The sequence below is a fragment of the Rousettus aegyptiacus genome, unplaced genomic scaffold, assembly GCF_014176215.1.
Source record: "Rousettus aegyptiacus isolate mRouAeg1 unplaced genomic scaffold, mRouAeg1.p scaffold_m13_p_1, whole genome shotgun sequence".
Classification (NCBI taxonomy): domain Eukaryota; kingdom Metazoa; phylum Chordata; class Mammalia; order Chiroptera; family Pteropodidae; genus Rousettus; species Rousettus aegyptiacus.
The window spans coordinates 80,341,545-80,369,003 of record NW_023416284.1 but is presented as its reverse complement, the minus strand read 5'-3'; the positions used below and the strand labels follow the sequence as shown (position 1 = coordinate 80,369,003).

At 34.2% G+C, this 27,459-nt stretch overlaps 1 protein-coding gene across 2 annotated transcripts; it reads right to left on the bottom strand.

Annotated features, from left to right (window-relative positions):
* Positions 1-27,459, bottom strand: SSR1 (signal sequence receptor subunit 1). Of its 2 annotated transcripts, XM_016161011.2 has the most exons (9): positions 27,285-27,459; positions 24,654-24,766; positions 20,327-20,414; positions 18,775-19,037; positions 17,310-17,386; positions 16,504-16,582; positions 14,803-14,896; positions 14,504-14,518; positions 1-7,101 (listed from the first exon to the last, which is right to left on the bottom strand). In XM_016161011.2, exons 1-9 carry the CDS (start codon positions 27,361-27,363, stop codon positions 7,034-7,036), a joined length of 876 nt encoding a protein of 291 aa, XP_016016497.1. In that variant the 5' UTR covers positions 27,364-27,459; the 3' UTR covers positions 1-7,033. The 2 variants fall into 2 exon arrangements, with proteins under 2 accessions (XP_016016497.1, XP_016016498.1); XM_016161012.2 differs by lacking the exon at positions 14,504-14,518 and having other exon boundaries at positions 27,285-27,457.

Genomic DNA, 27,459 nt, shown 5'->3' with positions numbered 1-27,459 from the left:
AATTTTGCTTAATACTTTAGATTCACCTTGTGCTTTTCATCTTTTAAGACCTAGCAGTAATATGCGTTGGCACTTTAGGAAACACTTCATATTACACACAAATACTTTGAAGATCACCTTTAATTAAGGGATATGTTAATTAAAAAAAGATGCATCTGATGGGACAGAGGAAGAGTTTAAGCAGTAGGACAGACTGATGGAAGTAACCAAGGAAAAAAGATGCTCCTGGGGTTGCCAAGCTGAAAAAACTGATTTCCAGATACTTATAGAGCACGAACATTTCTCAAAGCTGCACAAGTTTTCTGGATTCACTACTTTCACTTTCACTACAAAGTCCTAAAAGATAGCCAGATAACATTCTCAGGCAACAGATAACACCTCATGTTGCAGCAGTTTTTATCATAAATAACTTAATACACACTGCCAGAAATCACATTTCAAGTGTGCAAGTGCTAGAATTAAAATAGCAAACCCGTGATCTCCTGTAGTGAATTAGGAAATATATATATTTTGAACCAGAGGTACACTGCTTATATTGAATGAATTCAAATTTCTTTAAAGTTCTTAAATTGTTAGATTTTGTAGCAAAATATCCTGAAATCTAATTTAATTCATAAAAGAGCTAAAATTAGTAAATATTTAATATATACTTATGTGTAAATCACCATACTTGGGCTCTTTAAAATTTAATGTTGGATAAATGGGAGAGTTATGTTACTGAAGAATGACAAGACTGGGGAGGCTTATGGAGGGAAATAAACACCCGTGATTTGTTAGAGTCACAATAAAAAATATAAGTCAAATCACAGATAGAATGTCACTAATAATTTATATCAAGAAAATTAGAATTGAGGTAACATGGTTAACAGAGGAAGCTATGATTAAGTGCGATGAGAACTCTCCAAAGGCTAGTTAAGAGAAAGAGGCAATGAGCCTGAGCTTGGGGTTACACAATGGAAACAAAAAGAGATAAGAGCAGGTCACAGAAGCTAAAGAGAATTGGGGGGCTGGTAATCAATGAGTTTGATGCACAAGTCAAGGCTGAAGAACTAAGACTGAAGAAGGCTGGCAAGTAGAGAGCCATGAGATCCCAAGAGAACAGTTTTTGTTTGTTTGTTTATTTTTGTTTTTGGAGGGGCAGGGAAGCTAAATTGAAGGAAATTTAAAAGATTGAAAGCCTGGTAAAGAAAAAGAAGCCAATAGCTTAGATGATATTTTGACAAAAAAGGGGGAAACATAACAAAAACAGGAACGGAGCTAGAAAGGCAAGGTTATGCAAATAATTCAAGGCATGAAGGTTTTTGTATAGGTAGACACAACAGGAAAGAAATCAGAAATGGAAAAGGTGACAGGAAAACAGGTGCACACCTGCAGATAAGGTTTCTCAAGAATCTGGAAGAAAGAACCTGGTGACAATGAGTAAGACTCAGTTAATAGTTGTGAAAGCCTTGGGTAGTCTGCAGTTGGCAAAGTCTTCACTGTACAGACATGACCAAGACAGCACATGTACAGGATTCCTCCTTGAAATCAGGCCATCAGCCACATGTCAAAAGCCACTGTAGTGACCAGAAAGAGTAATTCTAGGCAGGGGTTTCAGTATAAACCAGGTATGTGTGGATCATGGAAAATGGGATTATCCACTATCTAGGGTAGTTGAGGATTAAATAAGAATGTATGTGAAAGAACACAGAGCAGATGTTTTATATGTGCTCAATCCAAATACTATTCTTGACTAAAATATTTCTCATGCTGCTTTCTAAAATGTCTTTAGAGCTTCAGCACCTATTTTGACAAATGTGAACAGTATGGGTGACCAGACAAATGGATTTCTAAAAACATATAAAGACTGAATCTCTTTGGCTGGCTCACAGTCCAAAGCTGAAAGAAATTCTGAGTTTCAAAAATGGAGACACGGAAAACATGGAGCCTCTCGAGCGTTTTGAAAAAGAATTCTCAATTGGATGGCAGGTTTTACCAGATTTATTAAAGCAAACAAAAACTCCTCTTGGCAGCCCTATTATTCCTGTTCATTATTAAATCCATAGAACTAGCCACATTTCATGACTGTCTTAAGACTTTTACTCTTTAGTTAGAATACTGTTTAACTTTTCTATTCAGTAGACTTTTAACTATCACTCCACACCAAAGCCCCAAAAGGACTACATTAGATTCCCTGTCAGATACTTCATGGAATGTCATGACAATATGGTGCCTTACAACAGCAACAGCAATCGCTTACACAGCTTTCTACATGCCAAACAACGTTCTAAACACCCCGAACTGAAGCCCAGTGAGGTTATATAACTTGCCTCCAACTAAGAAGAGGAGAGCTGGGATTTGAACCCAGGCAGCCTGCCATGTGTCCATTCTACACCTTAGTTCTTTCTTCCTTTGCTGAGTAAAGGAGATTTAAGGAAGAATGATTTAATATCATTGTATTAGGCAAGGGTATGTAATTAACAGAATCAGACAATTTGGGACTGACCCTTCAAGTATCTCTCAATTTAGAAAGCATACATTAAGAATCCAGATATGAGCTGCCTTTTGAAAGTCATCACTGGTTAGTGGCCAGGGCTGACTACATCCTAATCCCCAAACTAGCATACCATATCACCTCTCTTTGTGCGACCTTGTAGAACTGCCAGTAGGACTGGGTTATCACCAGCAATACTTCCGAACACAATCTCACAGAAGAATGGCAAATGAAACTGGGCCACATTTTTTGTTCTTTAACACCCGTGATAGGTTTCCACCTGGCATTGTGATATAGAACTCACAGTCCAGCAGAGGGACACAGACATGTCAACAAGATGACAGATTGTCACAGGTACAACAAAAATCTACATAGGACAGCAGGGGAACAAAAAGAAGCCCTTGTCAAATCATCTTTGGCTGTGACTTATGCGTTTCAAATAAGAGTTTTCTTCAGGTGTTCTCTTTAATGCTCCATTGTGCCTATTAAGAGAGATCCTTATTTGAACAGAAAAAAGACAAACAGAAACCTAACCTGTAATCCCAGTTCTACCACTATTAGGTTGTGCAACCTAAGAACAGATACTTCGCTATCATCTCTAACACGAAGATGAATCTTTCAACCCTTTATAACTTGAAAACCCAATTAAACTAGGAAGTCTACTTGGAAAAAAATGTTTTTAAAGATTATGCTTTTGTTAATCAGTGGGACATTTCAAGAAATATGCCATTGTTGAGATGTAACAGGGTATTGTGGATTAACTGAAATATAAAAAATTAAGTGTTAAATTTCAAATTATACATACATATCACAAGAATCAATTTATAACAGCTCAGCAGACTCTTTGGGGCTTTATATTTTTCTGGAGTGGCATTTATGCACTATTGTACAGTACAGCAAGTGTGTGTATTTGTGTCTATATATAGTATAATCAATATGGAGGTTATTTGGACTTTCTGACTGGATTCCAGAAAATGAAGTATTTGTAAGTTGTCCAAATGCTTTTTATAAAAATTTCTATCTTAAACACAGTGAAGGGTAAAGAGTGTGTGAATTAGAATCAGATAGTTCTGAATCCATATTCAATGTGTGACCCTGAGCACTCAGATTTTTCTTCCATCTATATGAAAACAGTATCACCTTCCTTCAGTGAGTTGTTTTGAGATGATGAATGAAAAGTCCTAACAGAACTCAGTGCAGCTCCTTTCCTACTACCTTAAAAAAAAAAAGGCGGGGGCGGGGGGGGAGAAGCAGCTAAATGGTACTCAAACCTTAGTGCCATATTCCTAAATAAATCCAAAATCTAAAAGAACTTGAGCTTCAGATTATATAACTATAAAAGGTCAAGCGTCTTTGTAAATGAAAAAAGGATAAAATCATGCAAATAAATACTAATTAGTAAAATGCATGCGTCCTAATGAAACTATTATTTAGGTGTTTGTAAATCCTTAAATTTTACCCTTTCCTCCTAATGTCCTCTAAGGATGATGATGTTCTTATAAACAGATCAGCTTAATAAAAAAACCTAACATTTCACTTATACTAGTAACAAGGGTCTTATTTATGTGTCAAGCTTTTTTTCCCACTAAGCTGGAGACAGTTCAAAGAAAAGTAGGATTTTATTTAATAAAATGAAAAAAAAATATTAATTTTACAACTATAAATGATGTTGTCCCAAACTGTGGTAAATTACCTCAAGCATATTTGGAAATATTTTAAAATTTAAGCTAACATCTAGTTTTGGAAATAAAATTAAGACTGAAAAACCAAGGTATAACCTATCAAATTCTTGGTGAAAGATGTGTATTGCAACACATAGCTTTAAAAAAAAAAAAAAAAAAAACTATGTCATTATGTAAATGCATTAACCAAGTAAAATTTCCTTCATACCAAGGGTATGGATATCATTGTACCACACACAAAAAAAATGTCATATGAGCCTCACATATTATTACATTTATCTACTGTAGCTCCAAAATAACACAAGTCATTAAATAAAGGTTTCGCTGTCACATTACCATCATTTACTTCTCCCAAATAGAGCCAAAATACAATTCCATGCTGATGCACTGCAAATACATCTGTAAGGCACTGGCTTTTTAATGTTTTTTTCTTTTTTTAAGATCTAAATTTGCCTTTTTCCGTCAGTAACTATTTTCTGAGGCTTATTTAAAATTAAAAACGTCACTAAAATCAAGTCAAAGTTCCTTTCCTCCTGACTGCTGTTTTCCTCAGGCCTCAGGCTTCTGCTTCTACCTTGGTGATCCCATTTCCCTTTCCCCCCTCCAACACTTTAGAGGGCTCTTAAAAGTCACTATGTAAGACCATGAAATGAATGATGAAGCTATACAACCAAAACAAGATCCATGCTTTATGAACACATTAGTCTCACATGTCTGAATTAATACACAAGATTCTTAGTTCATTTTACAGATTCTGAAACCAAGCTGTTCAAAAGGTAAATTCTGAAACCATGGTTGATGCAGCAAATGAATATATCAAAACAAAGAAAAACTTCATCCAAATATTTACATTTAAAAAAGACATTAAAAATAGGCTACTTATTAAGTGTGCTTGAACAAACCATGTGTGGAATTGAATTCCAATTATTATGGAGTTAGTTTCTGCTAAACATTTAACTGATACAAGAGAAGACCCCTGGCATCTGAGTTTTCAAGTGTTCCCAATCTATGCTAAAAAAATAAAACATGACAAATAATTTCTGAGGCTCTAATTTGAACCTCAGAAGTGGAAGGGCTAACATGTAAGGCAAATTATTTAGGAGTCAGAAGGGCTGGCACCTGTCACCAGGTATTCAATAAAACTCTCCAGAGGTTAAATTTTGTTATCACACCTCACTGCATTATGTTCTAGTAGGTTCACAAACTTGGACATTCACAAAAATATTTGGAGAATATATTCTTTGAGAAAATGGAGGGTCTCCTATATTACATTAAACAAAAAACCATGCAGTTTTTTAGAGCTCATAGAGCCTTTTCAAAATAAACTACTGATCATACAGCCCAATTAAAAACTCAAACATTTTATATTACAGGTATAGAAAGTTTATAGTTCACCAATGCCAACATAGATATTTTGACACCATGGTCCCTACCTGCAATGTGATTAATAACTACCTAATAATTTCTATTTTATTTTCACTGTTTTTGGCTCAGATGTGTAAATACTTAAGCAACGTGGAAAGATTTTTTTTGGTGTTTTGTTTTTGTGTAGGCCTGGGTATAGGTGGGGATAATAGTGAAGAGAGGTTAGTTCACTATAATGAAGACAACCAGGAATTAATCAGCCAATAAAATTTCATTTATCATTTCCTTACAAAATACATGTGGGAGAATATGGCTTAAGGACAGAGGAAAAAGCCTCTTATTTGTTCACACTATTATATTTTACCCTTTATCCAGTCTGACAATGATGCCAAACTTAATTTACTACCTATAGGGCAAATAACTCTGTAAGAGGATTTGATCAAGTCCAATTTAGTTCTTTAGATTTTAAGTGCTTAAAATTTTGGAATTCTTCAGATTAACTTAAAAAAGATTATATCAACGACCAAAATCCCCAAAAGATTAGATAAAAAGCAACTGATTAATCACTTAAAAAACACCCAACTCATTTTTTTAAAAACAGATTAGAATTAGTTGAAAGGCATCTCTGCCATTATTAACTGACGTTTTGCTTAGTCTATAGACCAAGGGCACTTAATGCTTCTATTAAGGAGAGAAAAATAATCTCTTTAAAAAAAACACTAAGTAGGTATAAAATCATTTCAAAGCTATCTCTTGGGTCAGAAATAGAACAATGATGGACAACACAACTCGGTTTCCACAAATATACCATTTTCCTTTTGATAAAAAGAGAGTGGGGTTGGTTTTATATATCAAATCAGCAGAATTTTCATGTTTCACGATTTTGTTGCTAGAGATTCCCAAATTCCTTCAACTCATTTGGGAAGTTTTTTGAAGGTGCGTTATTAAAGTAAACAGCAGCAAAATACCAAAACAATTCTATTGCTAAAAAGCAGCTGCTCCTGTTTGTGCCTTTAGAATACTGTTGTAAAATAACAGTAATAACCAAATGCTAATAATCTGTACCATCAACTGGGATTTGAGCTGGTCTCAGGAAAAAGCAAATTATTTTCTTTAAAACAGTCCTAAGGCAGGACCATCTATAATCACATTGGGTAAATATTGATTTTGGGGAGAAAATATCAGAAAATGTCAAAAAGGAAGAGAAAATATACTTAGTATTCTAAAGGCATGCTTCAGGTTCAACAATGATTCTGGTAAGACCAAATGCTCACATACATACACACGCACACACATAGATTTTAATGGTTTTTTAAAAAAACCTAAATGTTACTTTAGAAAAATGAATGCAGTGCACTTTCAGCAATATTATCGCCATAGACTCTGATTGCTCAGTCCACACATAGTAGTAGTTGCCTTCTATGGTGATATGGCTTCTCTGCACTAATTCCCATCAGGCCGAAAAACATTAGGGCAGGTTAAGTAAAGACTGAATTGTTGCACAAAGGAACATTTACTCATCAAATCCCACTGATCTCTTCTGTGCCCGTTTCCTGGGCAATCTTCTTGGTGAAGCTTTATCTGGAAGAAAAGAGAAAGTTTTAACTCGCCTGACTATAATAAGTATGTTGGAGTCAAAAGACATTTTTCCCTTTAACTTTATAATTAAGTTAAAAAAAACAAAAACAAAAACATGCAAAAATACCATCTAATAATATGGTTATTTAGTTTAGATATTTTAACCTTTAAAATAATCCTTCATGAAGTAACTCAATTAAAATGAAGAAAAATTTTGCAATTAGAGTAGAAGAAGATCTAATCTTGGTTACCAAAATGAAGCCACTACTGAAAATCTTCCCAAGTTCTACAAATTAACATGATCATACATGCATAAGTAAACACTTTCGGAACAGTATAAAAGGTATTTTGCAGCTCAAAAAAATTTATTATTGGTTATAAATTAAAGACAACATTTACAAGTATAGCCATGCAGTTTGTGTAATATTGGTAATTTCATAATTTATCTGGAATAAGTAGGATAAAGGACATTAGACAGTATAGAGCAATACTAAAACCATCCTGTACACATTATCTTTTTAATTTTTTCTCTTTGTTATAGTATTAGTGGAGTCTATTAAAAAATAAATTGGTGAGTTTCTTTTACTTCCATCCAGTAAGAGGAGTAATCTTTTAATATCTTTAAGAAGAGAAGGGCTATCCTTTCTGATCACTGTATTTTATAGGAACGCTTTTCTGTTAGAAAGATAAGCCTTCTTTGTGGAATAAATTACAAAATCCAAACTGTAATTATTTTTCCAGTTAAAAAGTGGGCTGGAAAGATAGTTTTGCCAATATATGGGGTTCATTTGTAAGCATTTCATGAACAGTGGCACAGAAAAAATAATGTGCCTAAAAGATCTTAATTTTTATTATCTAAAATCACTAGATCATACCTATTTAAAAATACATAACAGATTTTTATCAAACATATTTAGAAATTAGTTCTTTTTAAAAATCTGCTTAAGAGTTAATGACTCAAATATTAACTCTATGAATTACATGAAAACTGGCCTTTATTAAATAGGTTAGTAATGTTATGTTTAAGGGATTCAGCTTGCCTAAAATGGAGCACAGAAGCATTTTTCTGATGAAGATAGCCTAGAATTTTCATCAGTTTCAAAAAAGGCTAGACTAAGAACTACTGCCTTTACACAGTTGACCAATTGTAAATAATTTTTAAAAATAAACAATATGTTGAATATAATTTTTGAGGATTTAAGAAGTACTTCAGAATCTAACAGCTATCAGTGTGAACACAGCTGTTACCAGGCAGACGTTAAGTGGTGATTACTGACTTCCACAATTTCAATGACCTGCAGCAGGCTTTTAAACATGATAATGCATGAAAAAAAACTTTCATCACCTACTATCTAGTTCATCAAAGTTAAGAAACAGACAAATGAGAAAGAATAAGAGAGCATTCTGGAGTTACTGAGCTTTTGGGAGAATAGCTCCAAATTCTCAAACACCCAGAAAGTAACATTTTATTTCAGCAGAGAACAATTAACAGAGATGTATAATGATGCTTTTCAGCCCAATCTCCCACCACTACCCTCGAATCCTAAAAAACTTAAAAAGAAAAGCCCAACTAATTCAAGTCAAAATGTTTCAAGTTTCAAGAAAAAAAATTTATGAAAAAAGAAATCATTTAAGTGAGAAAAAAACCTAAACATGATGTTGACTGGAGATCTGAAAATGCCTGCACTGCCCATTTAAAAGATGTTAAAGAAATACACCTAACTGTGGTTCAATCATTACAGCAACTTTTTTCCTTTTTAGAAGACAAAGGCAAAATGTTAGCAGAAACTTAAACCTGGTCTTTCTTAGATGACATAATCTAATTTCCTACCTTACCTACAGAGAGCAGTGCCATATAAATAGCTTTCACATGGACTTTTTCATTAAATCACAAGTTTTCTGACAGATTTATGAGTTAAATAAGAAAGTCAAATTACATAAAAAACTTCATTCTTATAGTTGCTGATTAAGGTTTCCCTATATATACTTAGAATACTAGTAATTAAGCAAAGATCCTATAGTCTTTATCAAAATCAGGTAAGCTGTCGCTTATAGTCAAAAAGACTTTAGGGAAGTTGAAGCGCCCTAATTTGAACTACAAAACTATCAGGAAAAAGGTTATTAATAATAGATCCAAATTGGTTCAAACCACCCCTCCCTTCCTTTACATTCTGATGAGATTGAGATGAGAAAAAGCTCTTGCCAAATTAAATACTGGCCTCTTAAATATCCTACTGCTCACAACTTCCCTCTCCAAAGGTTAATTCCTCAAAGTTTGAGGTACCTTCACTTCCATGCACACTTCCTGCACCATGATCTTCAAAATTTCTCTTCATTTTCTCCATTCTATTTTCAAATATGCAAAGTATGTGTCCTATCTTAGAAAGAAATGGCCATTTTTTCCCTAAATTACCTGCAATTTGGCTCAATTCCTTTACTCTAGGAAAACCATAGTCTAAGACGGTGTTTCTCAAAGTGTGGTCTGGACCAGCAGCCTCAAAATCACTGAGAACTTAGATATGCAAATTTATTAGGTCTCACCTGAGCCCTACTCAACTAGAACCTCTAGGGGGTGGGGCTAGGCAGGCTTAATAAGCAACCCAGTTGATTTTGATAAATGCTGACGTTTAAGAATCACTTTAAGAAATCAAGTGTAGTAAGAGGAAAAATAAAGCACACAAAATTAAAAATACTGTTGAAGTTGAAAGTATCAATGATTTTATGATTACAAAATATGCATTTTCTAGTTCGGTTCACAGAACAGGCCTACAAACAATGTCACCCAGTATCAATGACATCCTTAAAGTCTGAGTTTTCACTTATATCATCCAGGGGTCCTTGGAAAAAGAGCTAAGTCCATGCCTACAGCAGAGAAGTACAAGTTTGGATTATCTTGCTGAGCCAGCAAGTAAGGGACCATGCGAAGATGGAAGGGATAAAGTTCGAGGCAGTTCAAAAAGGAAGCCATTATACGAAACTGTAACAATTTGAACATCAACGAGGATATAGTTAACTAAAACACACTGTATGAAAATCTGAATTTAGAGACAATAATCAAAAAACAAAGGCGGAAAATAAGAAAAAACATTCATTTGTCACCATTGGGGTGGCTTTTAGATTAACTCTTTACCTTGAAAATTGGAAAATAAAAAGAACTTGGCTTTTTCAGTAGGAACTGCCTTTTAGGGAAACCAAAAAGTCCCAGTAGAGTGAAAAGCTCTACTTTACAAAATAATGGCAGTTAGTAAAAACCAAAGAATTCAACTGAGAATCATCACAACCTCTAAAACATTACTTCATGAGAGAATTATCAACTGGTGAATGGTTTAGAGAACTGGACATCTGTGTGACAACAATGTAACATCACACAGTAATTTCTAGGTGACAAGCAGAAAAGACCTCACTTTTCCTAGTCACATGGGAGGATTACATGGCTACTACCCTAGTGCTCAATTTAGCATCACTAATGATGAAACAATCATATATTGTCTCTCGATGTGATGTAGTAAGTACTCATGAGCTACGTATGATATATGCTATGAAGCCAAAAAAGAGCAATTTAAATCTAATCAAGCTTATAATCTTCAAAGTTAAATAAATTTTAGTTAAAAGACACCAGAAGAAAACTATCGGACAAATCTGGAAGGTGAGACGTTAGATCCTTATTACTCAGTGTGATCAATAGGTCACCTAGGAGCTTGTTAGAAACACCAACTCCTCAACCCCACCCTGGAGTTTCTGAATCCAGACAGGCATTCTAACAAGATTTTCAAGTGATTTGTACACTATTAACGTTTGAGAAGCCCTTTTCTACAGGGCAAGTGGCCAATTTCTAGAGCTATAGTAAATTTTAAAAGATTTAGGGATATAACCACCATATGCAATGCATCATCCTATGTTGGAAAAAAAGTTATGAAGGATATTTTTAAAACTGAAGGAATTTCAATATAGACTGGTTACTATTCATAATAATAAATCTTTAAATGGGATGCTGTTTGTTAGAATAATGTTACTTCTTTGCAAAGTAAAATATTTTAGAGGTAGAGTGTGTAGATAAAAAAGGGCTCTGTAATAAATCTAATCAAAAGTAATCTCACGGGGTGATCTGATCATAAATTCCTAACTGGGAATATCATGGTGGGTAGTCAGGCCTATGAATTCCCTAGTAAAAGATTATCTTTTCCTTAAGCAAGTCCAACCCATTGTTTTTGTTTATCTAGGTTAACAAACCTTTGAAATGCCTTTTTCAGACTCCAGGGAAGAATAACCACATTCAAAAGAGGACCTAATCTTGTCAACCAATCTATAACCCAATCATAGATTTCTCTGCCTTACTAAATTTCATGTACTCTTCCTTACATTCCCTCCTTAATTCCAAATGTATAAAAGAAAGTGTCATTATGGGAACACTTGAGATCTTGCTTCCTGGCATATAGCCAGTTTGGCTGAAATAAACTCTTATAAAAAGTCTCTACAGGTTTGGATGTTTCTTACATCAACATGTGTCATTATATCTGTAATTTAAAGTATCTCATATCAAAAAAGCAAGTTAAAAATGACTATTGTATAGAAAAAAAGAAATTTATAAAATAGCAAATATTGTTTTTGCCAACTACGCTTATTTATTTACACCCTTCTCTTTAACCTCTATGTCCCGGATTTCTGAAATGCTCTCAGGGCCTCTTTGATTTCACAGAATGAGGCTCCGTCTGGGGCCCCAGGCTTCCAGAGTTTGCTATAAAAGTGAGTTATGGGTGCTGTGTGTCTTTCAGCTATTTTCAAATTCCAAAAAAACAATCAACAAATAACATGCTTCTTAATGATAAGCTTGTAAAGGACAAAGTATCAAAACCACCTTGAATTTGATAAAAAAAAATTTATACTTTAATTGGATAACTAGATTAGTTTACTGCTGTTTAAAAGTTCTGCTATCAATGAAGTTTTTTCAAGACAAGGAATTTCACTTAAATGGGAGAGAAAAGAGTGTCTTTGGTGGTTAGATGTGGTCCTAAAACTCAGGCTAGACAATCAGATTCTGAGCAAGATAAACAACTGTTATAAAAAAAAAAAATCTTTGACTATTAAGTCTTACTGAGAAAAATATATGGGCTTTAGAGTGAGATAAATGTAGTTATGAAGCCTTTTCCTTACAAGTAATTTCTCAGCAGTAAATACAGATAGCAGGCTTACTTTGCAGAGTGACCACCTAGCACACAGAAGGTACCTAACTTAAGTTAAATTCTTTACTTCAACAAGGCCGCTCCTGACTCTAATATGGCTCCTGTTACTAATGTGTAAGTTATCCATATTATTCATTCTAGCAGATAATAACATACTATCTTTGATTATTCAGATATTTAATGAATGTGCTTTATTTAGCTCAAGTAGAAATGTAAATTCCTAAACAGTAACTAACTTTTTAACATACCACTCAGAACCTAGTAATTATGACATAGTAGATACTTAGCATTTTTTTAATGAAAACAATTATACATGATTTTAATTTTGCTTTACAAATGTGACAATACTCAGCTTTTAAGTTCGTGAATAACAATGTCAGGGAGAAAGATACTACAAAACTAACCTCCTAATCTATTTGTCATGTAAACATTCTTTTGAAGAAGTTGACTCCACAGCCGTTAGTGACATCAGTTTTTAATTATAATTTTTAATGCTTTTAGCAGTTTCAGCTAATTCTGTGTAAGACATTTAAAATATATTTGAAGAAATAATGTATTTAAACATAATACATACTTCGTAAGTAATTCTGATGCATTGTAGAGTTCCATGGGCTCCTTATATTCAACCGATCTAATCCAAACTCATCTCATGCTTACTCATTGTTCCCACATTTCCTACATTAATAGGACCATCTTCCAACCCGCTGCCTAAGCTCAGAGTACTATTTCATTCTTCCTAAAACATCCAAAAAGTCACCAAAAACCTGGTCTGCTCCATTTCTGAAATAACTTTCTACTGCTTTTTACTCCCATCACTACTGCCTTAGCTTAGGCCCTACTCATTTTTTTTTTTTTTAAATCATCTTCCAGTAGCTCCTGCTTGCTAGCTATCCTCAAAAAGCTATCATTTCTTTTAAAACAGAAATTTGTTATTTCTCTGCTTTAAAGTATCTGATAGCTTGCTTGTCTTTAACCCAGAAGGAAAGTCAAAAGTCCTTAGCATAGTACAAACCTCATTCTTAACTATTCATAAAAATTAAAATGCACATATTCTTAGACCTAGCTATTTTACTTTTAAGAAACTATCATATGTGGGGAGTGGGTGAAACAGGTGAAGGGGGTGTCAAAAGGTACAAACTTCCAGTTATAAAATAAGTAAGTCATGGGGATGTGATACTGTATTGCACATTTAAAGTTCGTAACACAGATCTTAAAAGTTCTCATCATAAGACAAATTTGTAACTGTGGTGATGGATGTTAACTAGACTTAACTTTGATAAAGTCTATAGTATGCACAAACATCAAATCATTATTTTACACACCCAAAACTAATATTATATGTCAATTATATCTCTACTTTCAAAAATCCCATACATTTAAATATAATTATGTTTTATTAAATAAATGCTTACATAGGAGCACTTAGTATTATTTGATAATTATAGCCCACTCATCTTTATACTACTATTTTAGACAGCATGGTGCAGTATTTAATTGTACAAACTTATTTAAATCCTGGCTCCTCCTACTAAGCTATATGACAAGCTTCCTCCTTACAGAGTTAATTGTGAGAGTGAAAAACTAGAAATAACAAATATCCTTCAATACAGAACAGGTTTAAACTATCGCGACACATTTATACAAAAGAACACTATCTAGTTATTAAAAAGAATATTTAATGAGGTAAATATATAAGAAACTATCACAAAAATATATCCAAGACATGAACTCAAGTTGTAGAATTGTGCAAAATGATGCCACTGTGTAAAACACAGAAACAAGACATATATGCTGATATATGTAAAAAAATACTTAGAACAATGAACAAATGCAAATTATTTATGGAAAATGGTATTAGTTGATCCAAGAGGTAATGTTAGCTTTTCACTTCTGTGCTATTATTTATTACAATGAAGCTTTATTGCTTTTATGTTTTTAAAAAGTCCATTTACAATTAGGGGGAAAAAATTGTACATTCTTTTATAAAGGTTAATATTTTAACGATTTGTATATGTAATAAAACTGAAATATACCTGTTAAGTAAAATATCGGGCAGTATTTTAGATTTATTCTTTCAAACTATAGCGGGTAGTTAGTAGTTAGTTTTTCCAACAAATATAGTGTTAGAGAACAGTTCCATTCCTCATTAAACTTACTGTAAAGTATTCACGTGCTATATAAGAGCCCCCAATACACAGACAATACCATTAAAAAAATTGCCTCACCTCTTCTACTCTGCACTGAAGCAACAGAAAAAAGAGACAGGAAAAAGATTAGGAAAGTAGTGAATTCACACATTTGAATATAAACTGCAGATTTGGAAGCATTTTAAAATTATAGAGTAAAAATACTAGATAGAATAAAATTTTAAGCACTCATTAATCACATAATACTAGATTCTAAAGTAATGGAAAAGATAAGTGTTAAATAGCAATGATCAAGCACTTTAGCTAAATCTAAAATATTTAATATAATTTCCACTTAAAGAGAAAAAGTTCCCAGCCAAGTTATTAAGAGTACTTACTGATCTGATTTAAAGTTTCTTGAGGAATCCAACTCATGTCAACATCATTCTGACTTGATGTACCCATCTCTACTTTCTGTATGGGTCTCTTGCGCTAAGAGAACATAAAACATTACTTTAAAGGAGTTTCGTTATATTGTTTACTATAATTTTAAAAGATCTATCAAGCTAGTTAAATATCTTAATAAAAAATATGGTCTCTTCTAGCTTTTATTAATCAGAAGGGAGAAATCATGTCGAGCTCCAATTATAAAGTATGAAAAGGAATAAATCTTAAGAACAATTATTTATTTTTAGGCTTTAAAGACATTTTCCTCTGCTACAAAGCTTCATATGTTATTAAGCAATTGGTGGACCAAGTAATTTCAATTTATACGATGATTTTCTCTCCCTTGGGAAATCAAATCTTAAAAAATAAATTTATTTATACATTCAACAAAATTCAGGATAATTACTGAAATGATGCATGCAGGCAGATTCCTGCATTGTTAGCTATACTTAAACAGATGGCATAGATAAAACGAAATGAAAACATAAAATCTCATTTAAGCTAACAGCCTAAAACACTGGCCCTAGAGTATTTGCAGCAAAACTGCTTGAAAGTAATTCAATTCCATTCTTTAGCTCTGCTCTTAAAAAAAAACAAAAAAACCAATTATTTATATAAAAAAAATTATTCAGTCCAAAAATGAGATTCTGAGTAGATGGAAAGGTAACCACAATTTAAAAAATGGCTTTATTCAAATGCAAAGAAATCTGACATGCCATTATAGCGAACATACAAATTTATAGCAAAAATGCTATTATGAAAATGAGCCAAAGAGTTATGGAAATTGAAATTTAAGCACTAAGTATTTCCCTTTTAAAGAACAAGTGCCGCAATTTGACTTTGGGTGGTGAACACACAATGCAATGTACATATGACATATTACTGAATTGTACACTTGAAACCTATATAATTAACCAATGTCACCCCAATAAACTTAATTTTAAAAAAGTGCTTATTAATAACAGTAATTGTTAATTTTAATATAAGGAGCTAGTTGATATTAATATATTTGACACAATCATGTTATACTTCCCATTGAGAGAAATAGTATGGGTGTTTTGTTCTGCAGGAGAGGGAAGAGAGTGAGATGAGGACAGTGGGGGAATTTGCTAGCATGTCCATAGAGAGCAACTATGATTGTAGCTGGTGCTTTAATGCTGCCACTTTACTATCCTAACAAGAAAACAGAAGTTAAGACAAATAGAATACAGATAATTTAGTCTTTTCAAAAGAAAAGGATCATTTAATTGCTAATTAGGAATTAACCTTACAGTTTGAGTATTAAAGCGAATATAAAAGCTGAAGTGCTTACAGATAAAATAACATCCTAGAAAAAGTATAATAGAAAAATGAAATCTTATGCCTAAGTTTAATAAAAATTCTAGTATAATTTAGTTACGATAACAAGTAGGTAAAGATAACTCTGGAGAGTAAAGACAAAGGACATTAATTGCACATGTGTAAAAAAGTCTAATCTGATCCAAGTCACAAATCCAAAGTCTCACCTTCCGGTTTTATTTTTAAAAGGTACAACAAACCTGTAAATATATAAACCCACAGTGAAAGCAAGAAGCCACGGATAAATAGACTGTACTTAATTTAGTACTGTAACAATTTTTGAAGTACGGCTATAAGAGTTTATCTGTAATTACCTTTCTGGATTCTAGGAGTTGATGAAGGCCAATAACCACCAAGAGCCCAAGACCAGCAAGGAACATATACATAAAGATTCTGATATAAAAGGAGAAAATATAAACTGGCTTAAATCCTAAGAAATGCCACAGCTAATTAAAACTATAATTCTGTTTTAACTTATAAGAAACACCACAGCTAATTACATCTATAATGCTTATACAATATAAGTCTTTAGAAAAGGAATAAAATATTTTAAACTCAACAAAGATCCAGGGAATAAGTTTGATGAAGTTTTACTATAGCTCTAAGAACAATTAATCAATTAAAAAAAACAATTATATGACTTAAAATGAATAAAACTACTTTATATTTGCATTGGGTTTTATTTCCCTCAAATACTATACTTTGCAGTTTGTTTTGAAAATTACTTCTGGTGAATTACATAAAAGTATACAATAAGAAATGTCATTCACAAAGGACACATTTTTCAAGATAAAATGTTATAATTTATGTTTTCAATAGCGATCTTAAAGGAATGCAACTTGGATTAGGCTGGTAAGCAGTTTAAGAGTATGGGATGAAAAAGAATTTAGAAGAGGGGAAGGATGGAAAGCCAAAGCTATCTTTTGAAAACAAATTTTTCAAGTATCTTTCCTAACTTGGTATTGTTATAAGAATCATCTAAAGTATGGATTTATGCAGTAAGGATTTTGCCAAACCTATAGTCCATTCCATTTTCATCATTTAATAAAAATATGTCAAGAGCAAGTCTTCCAGTCCTACTTAATGACATCAAGACCTACATATTTCAACTTTCACTTACGTTTCTCCATCTAACCCATCCTCTCTTTCGATAATTGTAACTGTTTGATTGAAGACAGCATCTTGGAATACATTACCCTGTTTAAAAAATAAATAAATAAATAAATAAATAAATAAATAAATAAATAAATAAGAAATATATTGGGAAAATGCAAGCTTATAAGATTTCTTAAAACCATTACCCTAAGAGATATACTATATACTATAGCTTTATCATTTAGAAGACTCAACAAGGTCATATGTAATGTTGCTAATCCTGTGTCAGGCATTCGACATATGATGCCACTTTCTCCCACAAATAAAAAATGCCTCCAACTTTGCCAAAGTTGTCCCCTGCTATTTTGGGGGGGGGGGGGGTAGGATGGGAAGGGGGGTGGGACTTGAGGAACCAGATAAGATAAAAATGAGATAGAATGTGCAGAAAGAAACAAAGCCCACAGAACACTCTCACAACCAGAAGTCCTAACTTCTTGTGTGTGTAATTCTCCAAAATAAGGAAGAACATGAATATGTACAGCAGTAGCTGCAATAACAGATCACTTTAAGAACTAAAACTGAACAAAAGTCAAATTTATGTTCTAAACTGACAAGGGACTGGAAATGAATTTCTTTATAATAAATATGGGCTAGCGATTTTTCAAGATAAAAATAATTTTCGGTTGTGATCTTGAAACAATTTTGTCAGTTCAACACAATTTAAGTTTTAAAATATATTGAAATTACTGGAACACTACATAAATATCTATTTTTCAGTGTTTGATGCTTTGCACAAATGTCATACTTATTCTTCCGACTGTACTAAGTAATTTTAAAAAAGAGAAAACTAACTGCAAGACATAGGGTAAAAATATTGACATTAGGATGATGAAAGGTTGTAAAAGCTTCCAAGAGAGGATAAAATTTCTTTCTCTGAAAACTCTTTGAAAAGATAATGGTTTAAATATGTCCTTATATGAAGGTGGACTTAATAGTTGGCATCTAGAGGTCAACTCTCAGCAGTTCAATTGTGGCAGGCTTCTCTCATTCATTCATTGGATATATACTATATAGATTAAAAATCATAAGAAACACAACAGAGCCTATATTAGGCTTTCTGGTTCTCATAAGCCATAAACCTTACTACTAAAATTACATTAAAAATAGATTCCACAGTGTGCTTTACTGCTCCTTTTCCTTTTAAGATCCAACCAGTTACTACCACTTTCATATTTCAGCACCTTACACTTATCTCTAGTATGGATCACTTATCATGTTGCAATATCGCCTGCTAACATTCATCTCCTCCAGTAGATTATCTACTTGAAGACAGACATGCAATTTATCTTTGCCTCCCTGGTACCTATCATAGTTTCAACCACAAAACAGGCACATGAATGATTAAATACAAGAATATCCAAATGTCAGCTGTCCTTATATATTTCTAACTTAAAAACAACAACAAATCCTGAAAATTTATTAGTCCTTACGTTCAAATCTTTGTAGTTCAGGTTGATGACTAGACCAAAGGGTCGTCCACCCATGGGCTCTGCAGGAATGAAGGAGTACTCAAAAGTTGCCTGTCTCTGGGGTGGCACTACAGTGTTCAGAGGAAGAGCTGTGAAATTCTGGATATAAAACTGGTAGTCCTGAGGATAACGAAATGAGGCATCTAGGGATTCAACAATGAAATCTTCTGTACCCTTGTTTGTAAAGCCTACCAGGAATTTCACAATGTTATTGGCTGGAAAATCTAAGAAACATAAGAAAAAAAAAAAGAGACAGATAGATCAGAAAATGTTCAAAGGGCATGAAATAAAATTTAGACATTACTAACAGATTTTGGCACCTTTTCCTGATGCATGTAGACTTGATTTCAGAATCCCTTTCAATAGAGCACTCCAGTCATACACTAACTAGTACTGGAGTTAGATGTAAAAACTGTAACTTTTGTATTTCAGCATTTTAACTTAAGAGTTAAATTAAGCATCTCATTTCAGACCAGACACATCCAAGTGGTCTAAGAGAGACTGGTGTACTTCTGACAGTAAAATTATCTTGCAGTGGGGCTATGTCATGATGAAGTTGACTTCTCCCTGAGTTCTATCTGTTATCTGTGCAAATAATGAAAAATGACAAAAAGATCAGGTCTAAGAAGTTTACCAAAATTGTAATATTTGTTAGAACATTTAAAAAAAAAATCAGGCAATCCCTACCACTTTAAGCAATTAATTAGTCAAATGCAAATTTGAAGACCTACAGAAGCAGCTACAAAACGGGGGGCGGGGGGGGGGGGATCTCTTAATCAAATTATACTTTTTGTAGGCATAAAATCTGAACATACATGAGAATAAAACAGAAAACATGAGAAGAAAATTATAACTTCAAATAATGTCTTCGATAATTATACTGTAGTTTACACAGCTGGGTTTCACCCAGCATAGCCCAGGTTTTGGGGTCAGAACAGGCTTTTGGGTCTGAATCCTGTCTCCACACTGTATTTACTAACTGGATAACTCTGGAAAAGTTGTTAATCTCTCTAAATCTCAGTTTAGCAATTGTAACTAACCTCATAGGATTTGCTAGAATTTAATAATACATGCAAAGTATTCAGAACAGTGCCTGCCATAGTTTTCATTAAATTTAAGCCATAATATTTATTTTCTCTTAATGAAACCTAGGGTCCAACCAAGGCCTACTTGTACAGATATAATGTTTCATAATGTTTTTACTCAAAATATGAGTTAATTTACTGTGGCAGTGTGAAAAAAGTTTAAAAGTTTCTTTCAAAGAAACATTTAATTTCTAGTTAAAATGGGTAGTATTTATTTTCCCCTTAATTTAAATGCAAGAAATACTATCTTACAGACATGAGTATTATTATATATATTTATAGTATGTATTTTTTTCAAAATACATGTTTACACTATAATTTGTAAAAGAGGAATAAAGATCTTAAGCATTACTAATGCTTCCCAAAAAAGTGAACTTACCATTTAAAAAATTCCTATATCTAAGTTAAAACTAGTACTTCTCTATTACCTTCTCCTTTCACAAACAAAATAGTTGTATCTGCACTTGGTGAAGCTTCAGGTTCACCGGATACATCTTCTTCCTCTTTATCTTCTGCCTAAGAAAAACATTAAAAAGGGATTACTACAGGAAAAAAATAATACCACTGTTTAAAAATAACAACATCTCTAAGATGTGTGACAAAATATTGCCTCTCCAGGGTTTTGTTGGGATTAGCTGTGGCAGGAATTTCATTGTGTCTTATCAGTTAAAATAAAAATTCTAGAGCAGTTCATCTCAAATAGTAATGTGCATACCATCTCTTTAAGATTTTGCAAATCTGATTCAGGTCGAGAGTGAAGCCTAAATTCTGTATTTCTAATAAGCACCCAGGAAATGCTATGTTGCTGGTACTCAAACCAAACTGAACTACAAGGTTCCAGAGCATGGGTTGGCAAATTTTTTCTTTAAAGGGCCAGATATCAAATATTTTTTGCTTTGAGAACCATGAATTAGGTGGCCTGTTGCAACTACTCGACTCTGCCTTTCCATGTGGCTGTAGTGGGAAAGTAGACACAATACATAAAAGCTGGGTACAGTTGGATTTGGCACGCAGCCACATTTTTACGACCCTATTCTAGAACACCTCATCAGCCCAAAAAGATTTCTAAATTAACAGAAAAATATTCCTGTGAGAATTCGTCACACAACTGGAAGAAATAGTTTTAAAAAAGGTGACTAAAGATCATACTGGGATGATGATATCCTAGAATGGGATTAAACTTGCACAACTTGGTACATTTCCTAAAAATCAATGAATTGTATGCTTAAAACAGGTGACTATTATGATATATAAATTATACCTCAATAGAGTTGTTTAAAAATGTGAACCAATTTTAGTTGAAAAATTTAAAAACCTCACTTCAGTATTTCTCCAGGTATCAATGAGGATTTCAAAGTGATTTAGTATTTGAAGTGTCCAGACCCTTAATAAATTGAGATGCTGGAGGGCACCATAGTGTATTGGCATTTACCTTTTCATTTACATAAAATGTTTTCTTTCAATAGATAGACTTCTTAAGGGCAAAGCCTGTCCTATACTTCAATTCCCCACACTCGGTTCATACGTTTGAGAGAGAAAGCACTCATTTGATGACTGTGCAATAGTATGTTGAATTTTAAGTATCCTTAATAATACTTTCATTTAATAATAGTAAATTTCCACTTTTAGGAAAAGAGGCCCACAAGTGGAAAAAGAGACCAAAGACAGGAAGACAGGAACCGTAAGCTGTAGGAATAAAGAGAAAATGATATATCTGAAGAAACAGTTAAAAGGAACCATCCCCAAGTTTTAATTAATGGGCTGTGGAGTAAAAAGGAATGGAAGTGACAGGGAAATGGCCATATCAAAACAAAAATAATTTATGGAGGTGGGATGGATGGTATAAGCTAAATTCCATTTTGGACATATAAAATTTTAGCATCCAGATGGTGCTATACTGCAAAGTGCTGAAAATACAGGTTTAAAGCTCAGTGACAGTAAGGTAGGTGACTAGACATGTGATCTGAAAGTCATTATTTTTTATTTTTTTTTAAATGTAAGGTGGTGGTGACTGAAATCACAAGAGAGCAGAGGAAGAGAAGGTAGTAGAGACCTAGCAGAAACGGGTAGGCAGAGAAAACTAAGAGGGATGCCAAAGAAGTCACCATGAAGGGACTTAAGAAAGGGGTAATTAGCAAATGCTAGAAAGAGCTCAAATAGGATAACAATGCCAAACAGGCTAGGAATTTGGCAATTACGTCACTGGTGACTTAACAAGAATAGTTTTACTAGATACAGGGGACCAAATAACTAAGAAAACAAATATGAAATGAACAGATGAGAAGCATGCTGGTTAAAAAAAAACACAGAAAGTATGAGTGAATAATACATTTAGAAGCAGAAAGCTGAAGAGAGTTCACACTTGATGGTCTTCATTTATGACAGTGAAGGTAAAGTTGTTGCTAAGATTGTAAAAGACTGATTTCAGAGTTTGAAAGTGTTAAATGTTTGGAATGCTAATTGTGAAAACTGGCAAGTACATGGAAGTAAAGGTAAACAACTCTTTTACGGCTAATGCATAAAATGTATATCATAAAATGTATATTGCTACTACCTGCTTTTACTCTAAAACTGGTCTCCAACCCCCAGGCCACAGAGCAGGTGGTGAGTAGTGAGCCAGCAAAGTCTTATCTGTATTTGCAGCTAGCTGTTCCCTAGAATTAGCATTACCACCTCAACTCTATCTCAGATCATCAGGCATTAGATTCTCAAAGGAACACTGGTCCCTGGTGCCAAAAACGTTGGAGACCGTGCTCTAAAGCCTATCTCCAGGAGAGTAAAGAAACAGATTAATCACAGCTTTAGCGATTAAAGAATAATTAGGGGTTAGAAAAGCCCAAGGTGACTTAAAAAAAGTTTGCACTGAAAATATATAAAGCAATAACTTGCATCTAAATATAAGCTATTGGTATCTCAGATCTTAGGAAAATCTCATTTTTGTCCCTTGACTCCAGACATGGGACAGGAGCAGGGGCAAAGAATCCTTCTATATCCTCCAATTCCTTGATGCCTAAGGTAGTTAGGTATATGTTGATCATATAAATCTTGAGGAACCACAGGAAAAATTCTAGAACCTTAGGATTTGGAGGTAACTATGTAGCAACTCTGGCTCTAAGGGCCTATCCTTTTTAGCCTTCAGGGTCCCACACAAGCCTACCATTGCTGGTATGGTTTAGTCCAAAGGAAGGAAACACTTTCCCTGCCTTCCTGTTTCAATCTGCCCTAACCGTTTTTCTGATTGGGGAATATTAACATAGCAAAAGACACTAACACTTTTGCACTCATTGACCAGGGTAAGGAATGGACAAATTTGAGTTGCTCTTTTAACTCTTAACAGTTCTCAAGGCTGAGATAATCAAGGCAAAGGAAAGTTCTAGCTAAACTGTTAATTTAACAAAGACATTAATAGTTTCCTTCTCTACTCTCTTCCTCCACAATTAAGTACATTCCAGTGCTAGAGAGCCACAATTCCAACAAAGTGGTTTTAACAATATATTACTAAATGTCTGTACATGCCCAAATTTCAGAGTCCTAAATACCATCTCTAACCCTCAATTCCTGGATGGATTTCTTTCCAATGTTCACTCTAATTCTTACTATGAGTAGCACTTTTAGAAGGGCAAAGTCTTTACTATCATCACTGATGGAGGAATGTGTTGATCTAGTTAAAAGTCATGTATCTAATGAATGGGGTTGAAGAAGTAAAGCCCTAATATAAACCCTAAAATTATGGGTATACATACTTGTGAAAGGCCTGACACATAATAATCAGTAAAGGTTTCCTGAAGTACGGGGAATTTAAAAAGTACAAAAATTAGGGTAGTCTATTCAAGTGAAACAATATGTGCAGATGCATAAAAATGGTAACTTAAACACTGACAAAACAGCGAGCAGATTAGCTTGGTTGGAAAGTATACTTTATAAAAAGGAGGACAAGTCAAAAGAGGAGCAGAAATCTATATACAGGCTAATTATTTTCATGGTCACCTAAAAGAAAATAGGGACTTAGTTTAAGCTCAAAAAAAAAAAGGACAAAAATCTCGAATCAAAAAAATTCCTGTTTCAAATGTGGCAAATAAAAAAGAGAAAGACAAAAATATCCGTCTAGGATAGATTACATAGCACAAGAGAGGCTATGAAATTAGCTAGAAGAATGCTGCAATAAGCTTTACTCTAGCCCAATGTTCTTAGTGTCATACTATAATTTTATAATAAAAGTACCAGAGCTGGATGACTTCTAAAAGATCTTCTCTCAGCCCTTTACTCTTCACAGATTTTATATACAGTTTTTTTGTCTGCTCCGCACTTTCCTGCTACCAAAACATCTCCACACTGATCCAAGAACATGAACTCCCATAACAGCAGAAAAAATGCCTAGTTTGTTCACCAAGCATCCAAAACAGTGCTTGGCACACAGAAGACACTCAAAGAAAAAAAAGTAAACTGAGACCAAGAGAGACAAGTTACCCCAGGTCACAAAGCTAAGCAGTTTGTATCCCTAATCTCTCAACAAATGGTCCAATGCTATTCCCGCTATACTGTTACCTTTACAGAGTCACGTCCATATGATCTCCCTCCCTGTCTCCAAAAATACTTACAATCCATCCCCAAGGACTGGTCTCTAGTCTCTCAACTTCGATCCACACTTATCAAAATAATAAATCTCTAAAATCAAGAATTTAAACCCTAAATTCATCTATAAAAAGGATAAATTCTAGATATATACATGCATTAAATCATATGTATAACACTAACCAAATCTGTAGGTTCATCTTCTTCCACCTCTGCTTCATCATCTTCATCTTCAATTATTGAATCTTCCACTGTTTCTTCATCTTCTGTAAGATCTTGAGCTGCTGCTACTGGACCTAACAATAAAATATAAAACAAGCAGTTAACCTGGAATACTAGTGTTTTTTAATCTCAAGAATAAGCAACAAAAATTTCCTCTTGAAGTAACTCAATCACCCAGTGCACTCAAATGATGTCAAGTTACAATGCACCTAAGAATATTCATATATCTTTATCTTAGTAGTCTTAACTACATGTTAATATTTTAATAGGAAGTGATGTTTAATTTTTAAAAAGTACCTAACAGTTGAAAAAATTAACTCCTAAAACTAGATACCTTAAAGTCCATATAAAAAATTCAAATTATTAAGCAAATTAAGGAAAATAATTGTTTGAAAAGTAAGAAATTCCAAAATTAATCCCTGTCATTAACCATATAAAACAAAACAAAAAAAATTCAAGTCTAAAGGAAAACAGCAATCTCAATATCTAGGCTAGAAACATTGTTACTAGAGTTGACTACAGCTCAAATTTAGAACATGACAGCATGTAAATCCAAGGGAGAAATATCTGTATGGTATCCATGGTAAAAATTAGCCTGTGTAAAACACAGTATTTAGTAAAACAACAACAACAAAAACTATACTGGTAATTTGAGGGCTGACTGCAGAGAAAGCATGCATTTATTTTTGTATATGGCCTCAAACATGTTTTAAGATATTTTTAATTTCCACTACACTTAATAGCAAAGTAAAAGTTAAGCATGACTCATGCCAAGATTTTGTAAAACATCATTTTATAAGTAAAAGAACTCTAAATAAGCCACATAAAATTTATTTCAGGCAAGATCCTCAAAAGAAATTTCAAACTTCTAGTGACTCAACATTTTTAAGAATGATGATGTGGCAATTCAGTAGAAGAAAAAAGATGTGGGAAAGGTAGTATACACATGTGTTGCAATACCCGAAAGAAACTACATATTAAGGATCATGTATTTGAAGTCTTGTCCAGTTCCTTGAGTTCTTACTGGCTGTTAACATTTAAGCAAAATATTGAAGAACACTGAATCACACATTATGAACTGAAAAACAGCTTCTTGCTGAGCAAAGACTAAAATAGTACCCTCATTAACTTACAAGTCGTTTTCAAAAACCAGTAAGAAAAAAATCTATGTCTACCTAATTTAAAGCTGTATTTAAATTTTAGGAATGAGACATAACAGTTTTTAACCCCATGCTTCAGTGGATGTTATACCATTTAATGTTAGCCAATAACAATTTTGTGCCTATGAAATCTAATAATTTTCAATTGGAAAAGTTTAAGAGGAAACATCTTTTGAAAGACCATTCCTCACCAAAAAAAAAAAAAAGTTTTAAAGATACCCAGTTCAAATACTGATGTTTCTTAAAAAAAAGAAAATGTTTTAAAACCTGAAAAAATATAGTCTGAATTTTATCCAAGTAGAACTGGCAAATTTTCTTTAAAAAACAAATGAGAACGAACCAGGAAGCAAATGGTTAAGAATCCCTCAACCTGCAAATTCATTAAAAGTTTTGATTAATTTTCACACTTGGTTTTCTATCCACTAAATAGAAGCCAGTCACTTTTCTTTGCGAAACAACTCGTGGATACCTGTCACTGTCATTCATTTTGCCACACAGCCTTCTTAAACTTATAGAATCAGAAGAATTCTAGTGATCACTTAGTCAGACTACATTTTACAGATTAGAAAAATCGAAGTTCACAATAGAGCCAGGGCAAGAAGCCAGGTCTCCACATTTTTGAGGTTTAACTGTCGGAAGGAATAAATATAAATAAAAAGGTTAAACTCGAATTAGACTATTTTTTCAGGACATAATTCCATGAAACGAAAAATGGTTACATTAAAAAAAAAAAAAGCGAGGAAAAAAGAGCACAAGTAACAGACATCCCAAAGGGATTCTTCAGTCCTCGTGGCAGTACAGTGATGGACAATGGGGACGAAGATGGGTAGTTTTTCTGAAATCAAGACTCCTGGCAACACACAGGGACCAGGTGCTGATAAACGGCAAAATGACCAGGAAAAAAAAAAGTGCTCTAAGAGTTTAGGTGTTAAGAAAACAAAGGTTTGAGCAAATGAATGAAGGCGGACTCCTAACGTGGAAACTAAAGACACGTCAACCCAGAGCCGAGGGGATGGGGGTGGAGCGGTGCAGGAGGTGGCAGGAAGAAATAAAGCGGGGCTGCAGCGCGCTCTGGGCGCAGCCGTGCCAACTGCCCTCTCGCTTCCTCCCTCGAGCTGAGGATCCAACAGCTCCGGCTACAGCTGCGGGCGCGGGTCCGGGGCCAGGGGACAAGCCCAAGCCCTCCAGCAGCCACCCAGCAAGTTCTCCCTGCACTGTCCAGCACTCTGCGTAGAAGGGGCGGAGGCCCCAACGGGGTCTCGCCCCGCGCGCCCTGCAGCCCCTAGTACGAGCCTGTGATCAGGGAGACGGTGGATGGAGCCCGGCGAGGTGGACGCCGGACCCAGGAGTCGCCACCGCCTCCAGCTTTAAACTTGCTGTCGTTGGCATCTCCTTCCCGGCCGAGCCCCGCCACCCACTACCCTCGCCTCACCTCTAGGGCCGCTTTGGAGCAAGAGGGTGGCGGGTAACACAAACAAAAGAAGCAGAAGCAGACGAGGGAGGAGTCTCATGGCGCTGCTCGTCCGACGCCCAGTCCCGGTCCGCGAGTGTTCTCGACCGCTCCGGCGGTAATGGCGTTACTCTTCATCCGGGCTCCGAACGGGGAG

Coding starts and splice junctions, on each gene's coding strand:
- SSR1 (XM_016161011.2), bottom strand. CDS start 27,363: ATGAGACTCCTCCCTCGTCTGCTTCTGCTTCTTTTGTTTGTGTTACCC. Junction 20,415..24,653: donor AAGATGAACCTACAGATTTG/GTTAGTGTTATA, acceptor TGTTTTTCTTAG/GCAGAAGATAAAGAGGAAGA. Junction 17,387..18,774: donor TGAACTACAAAGATTTGAAC/GTAAGGACTAAT, acceptor TTTTTTAAACAG/GGTAATGTATTCCAAGATGC.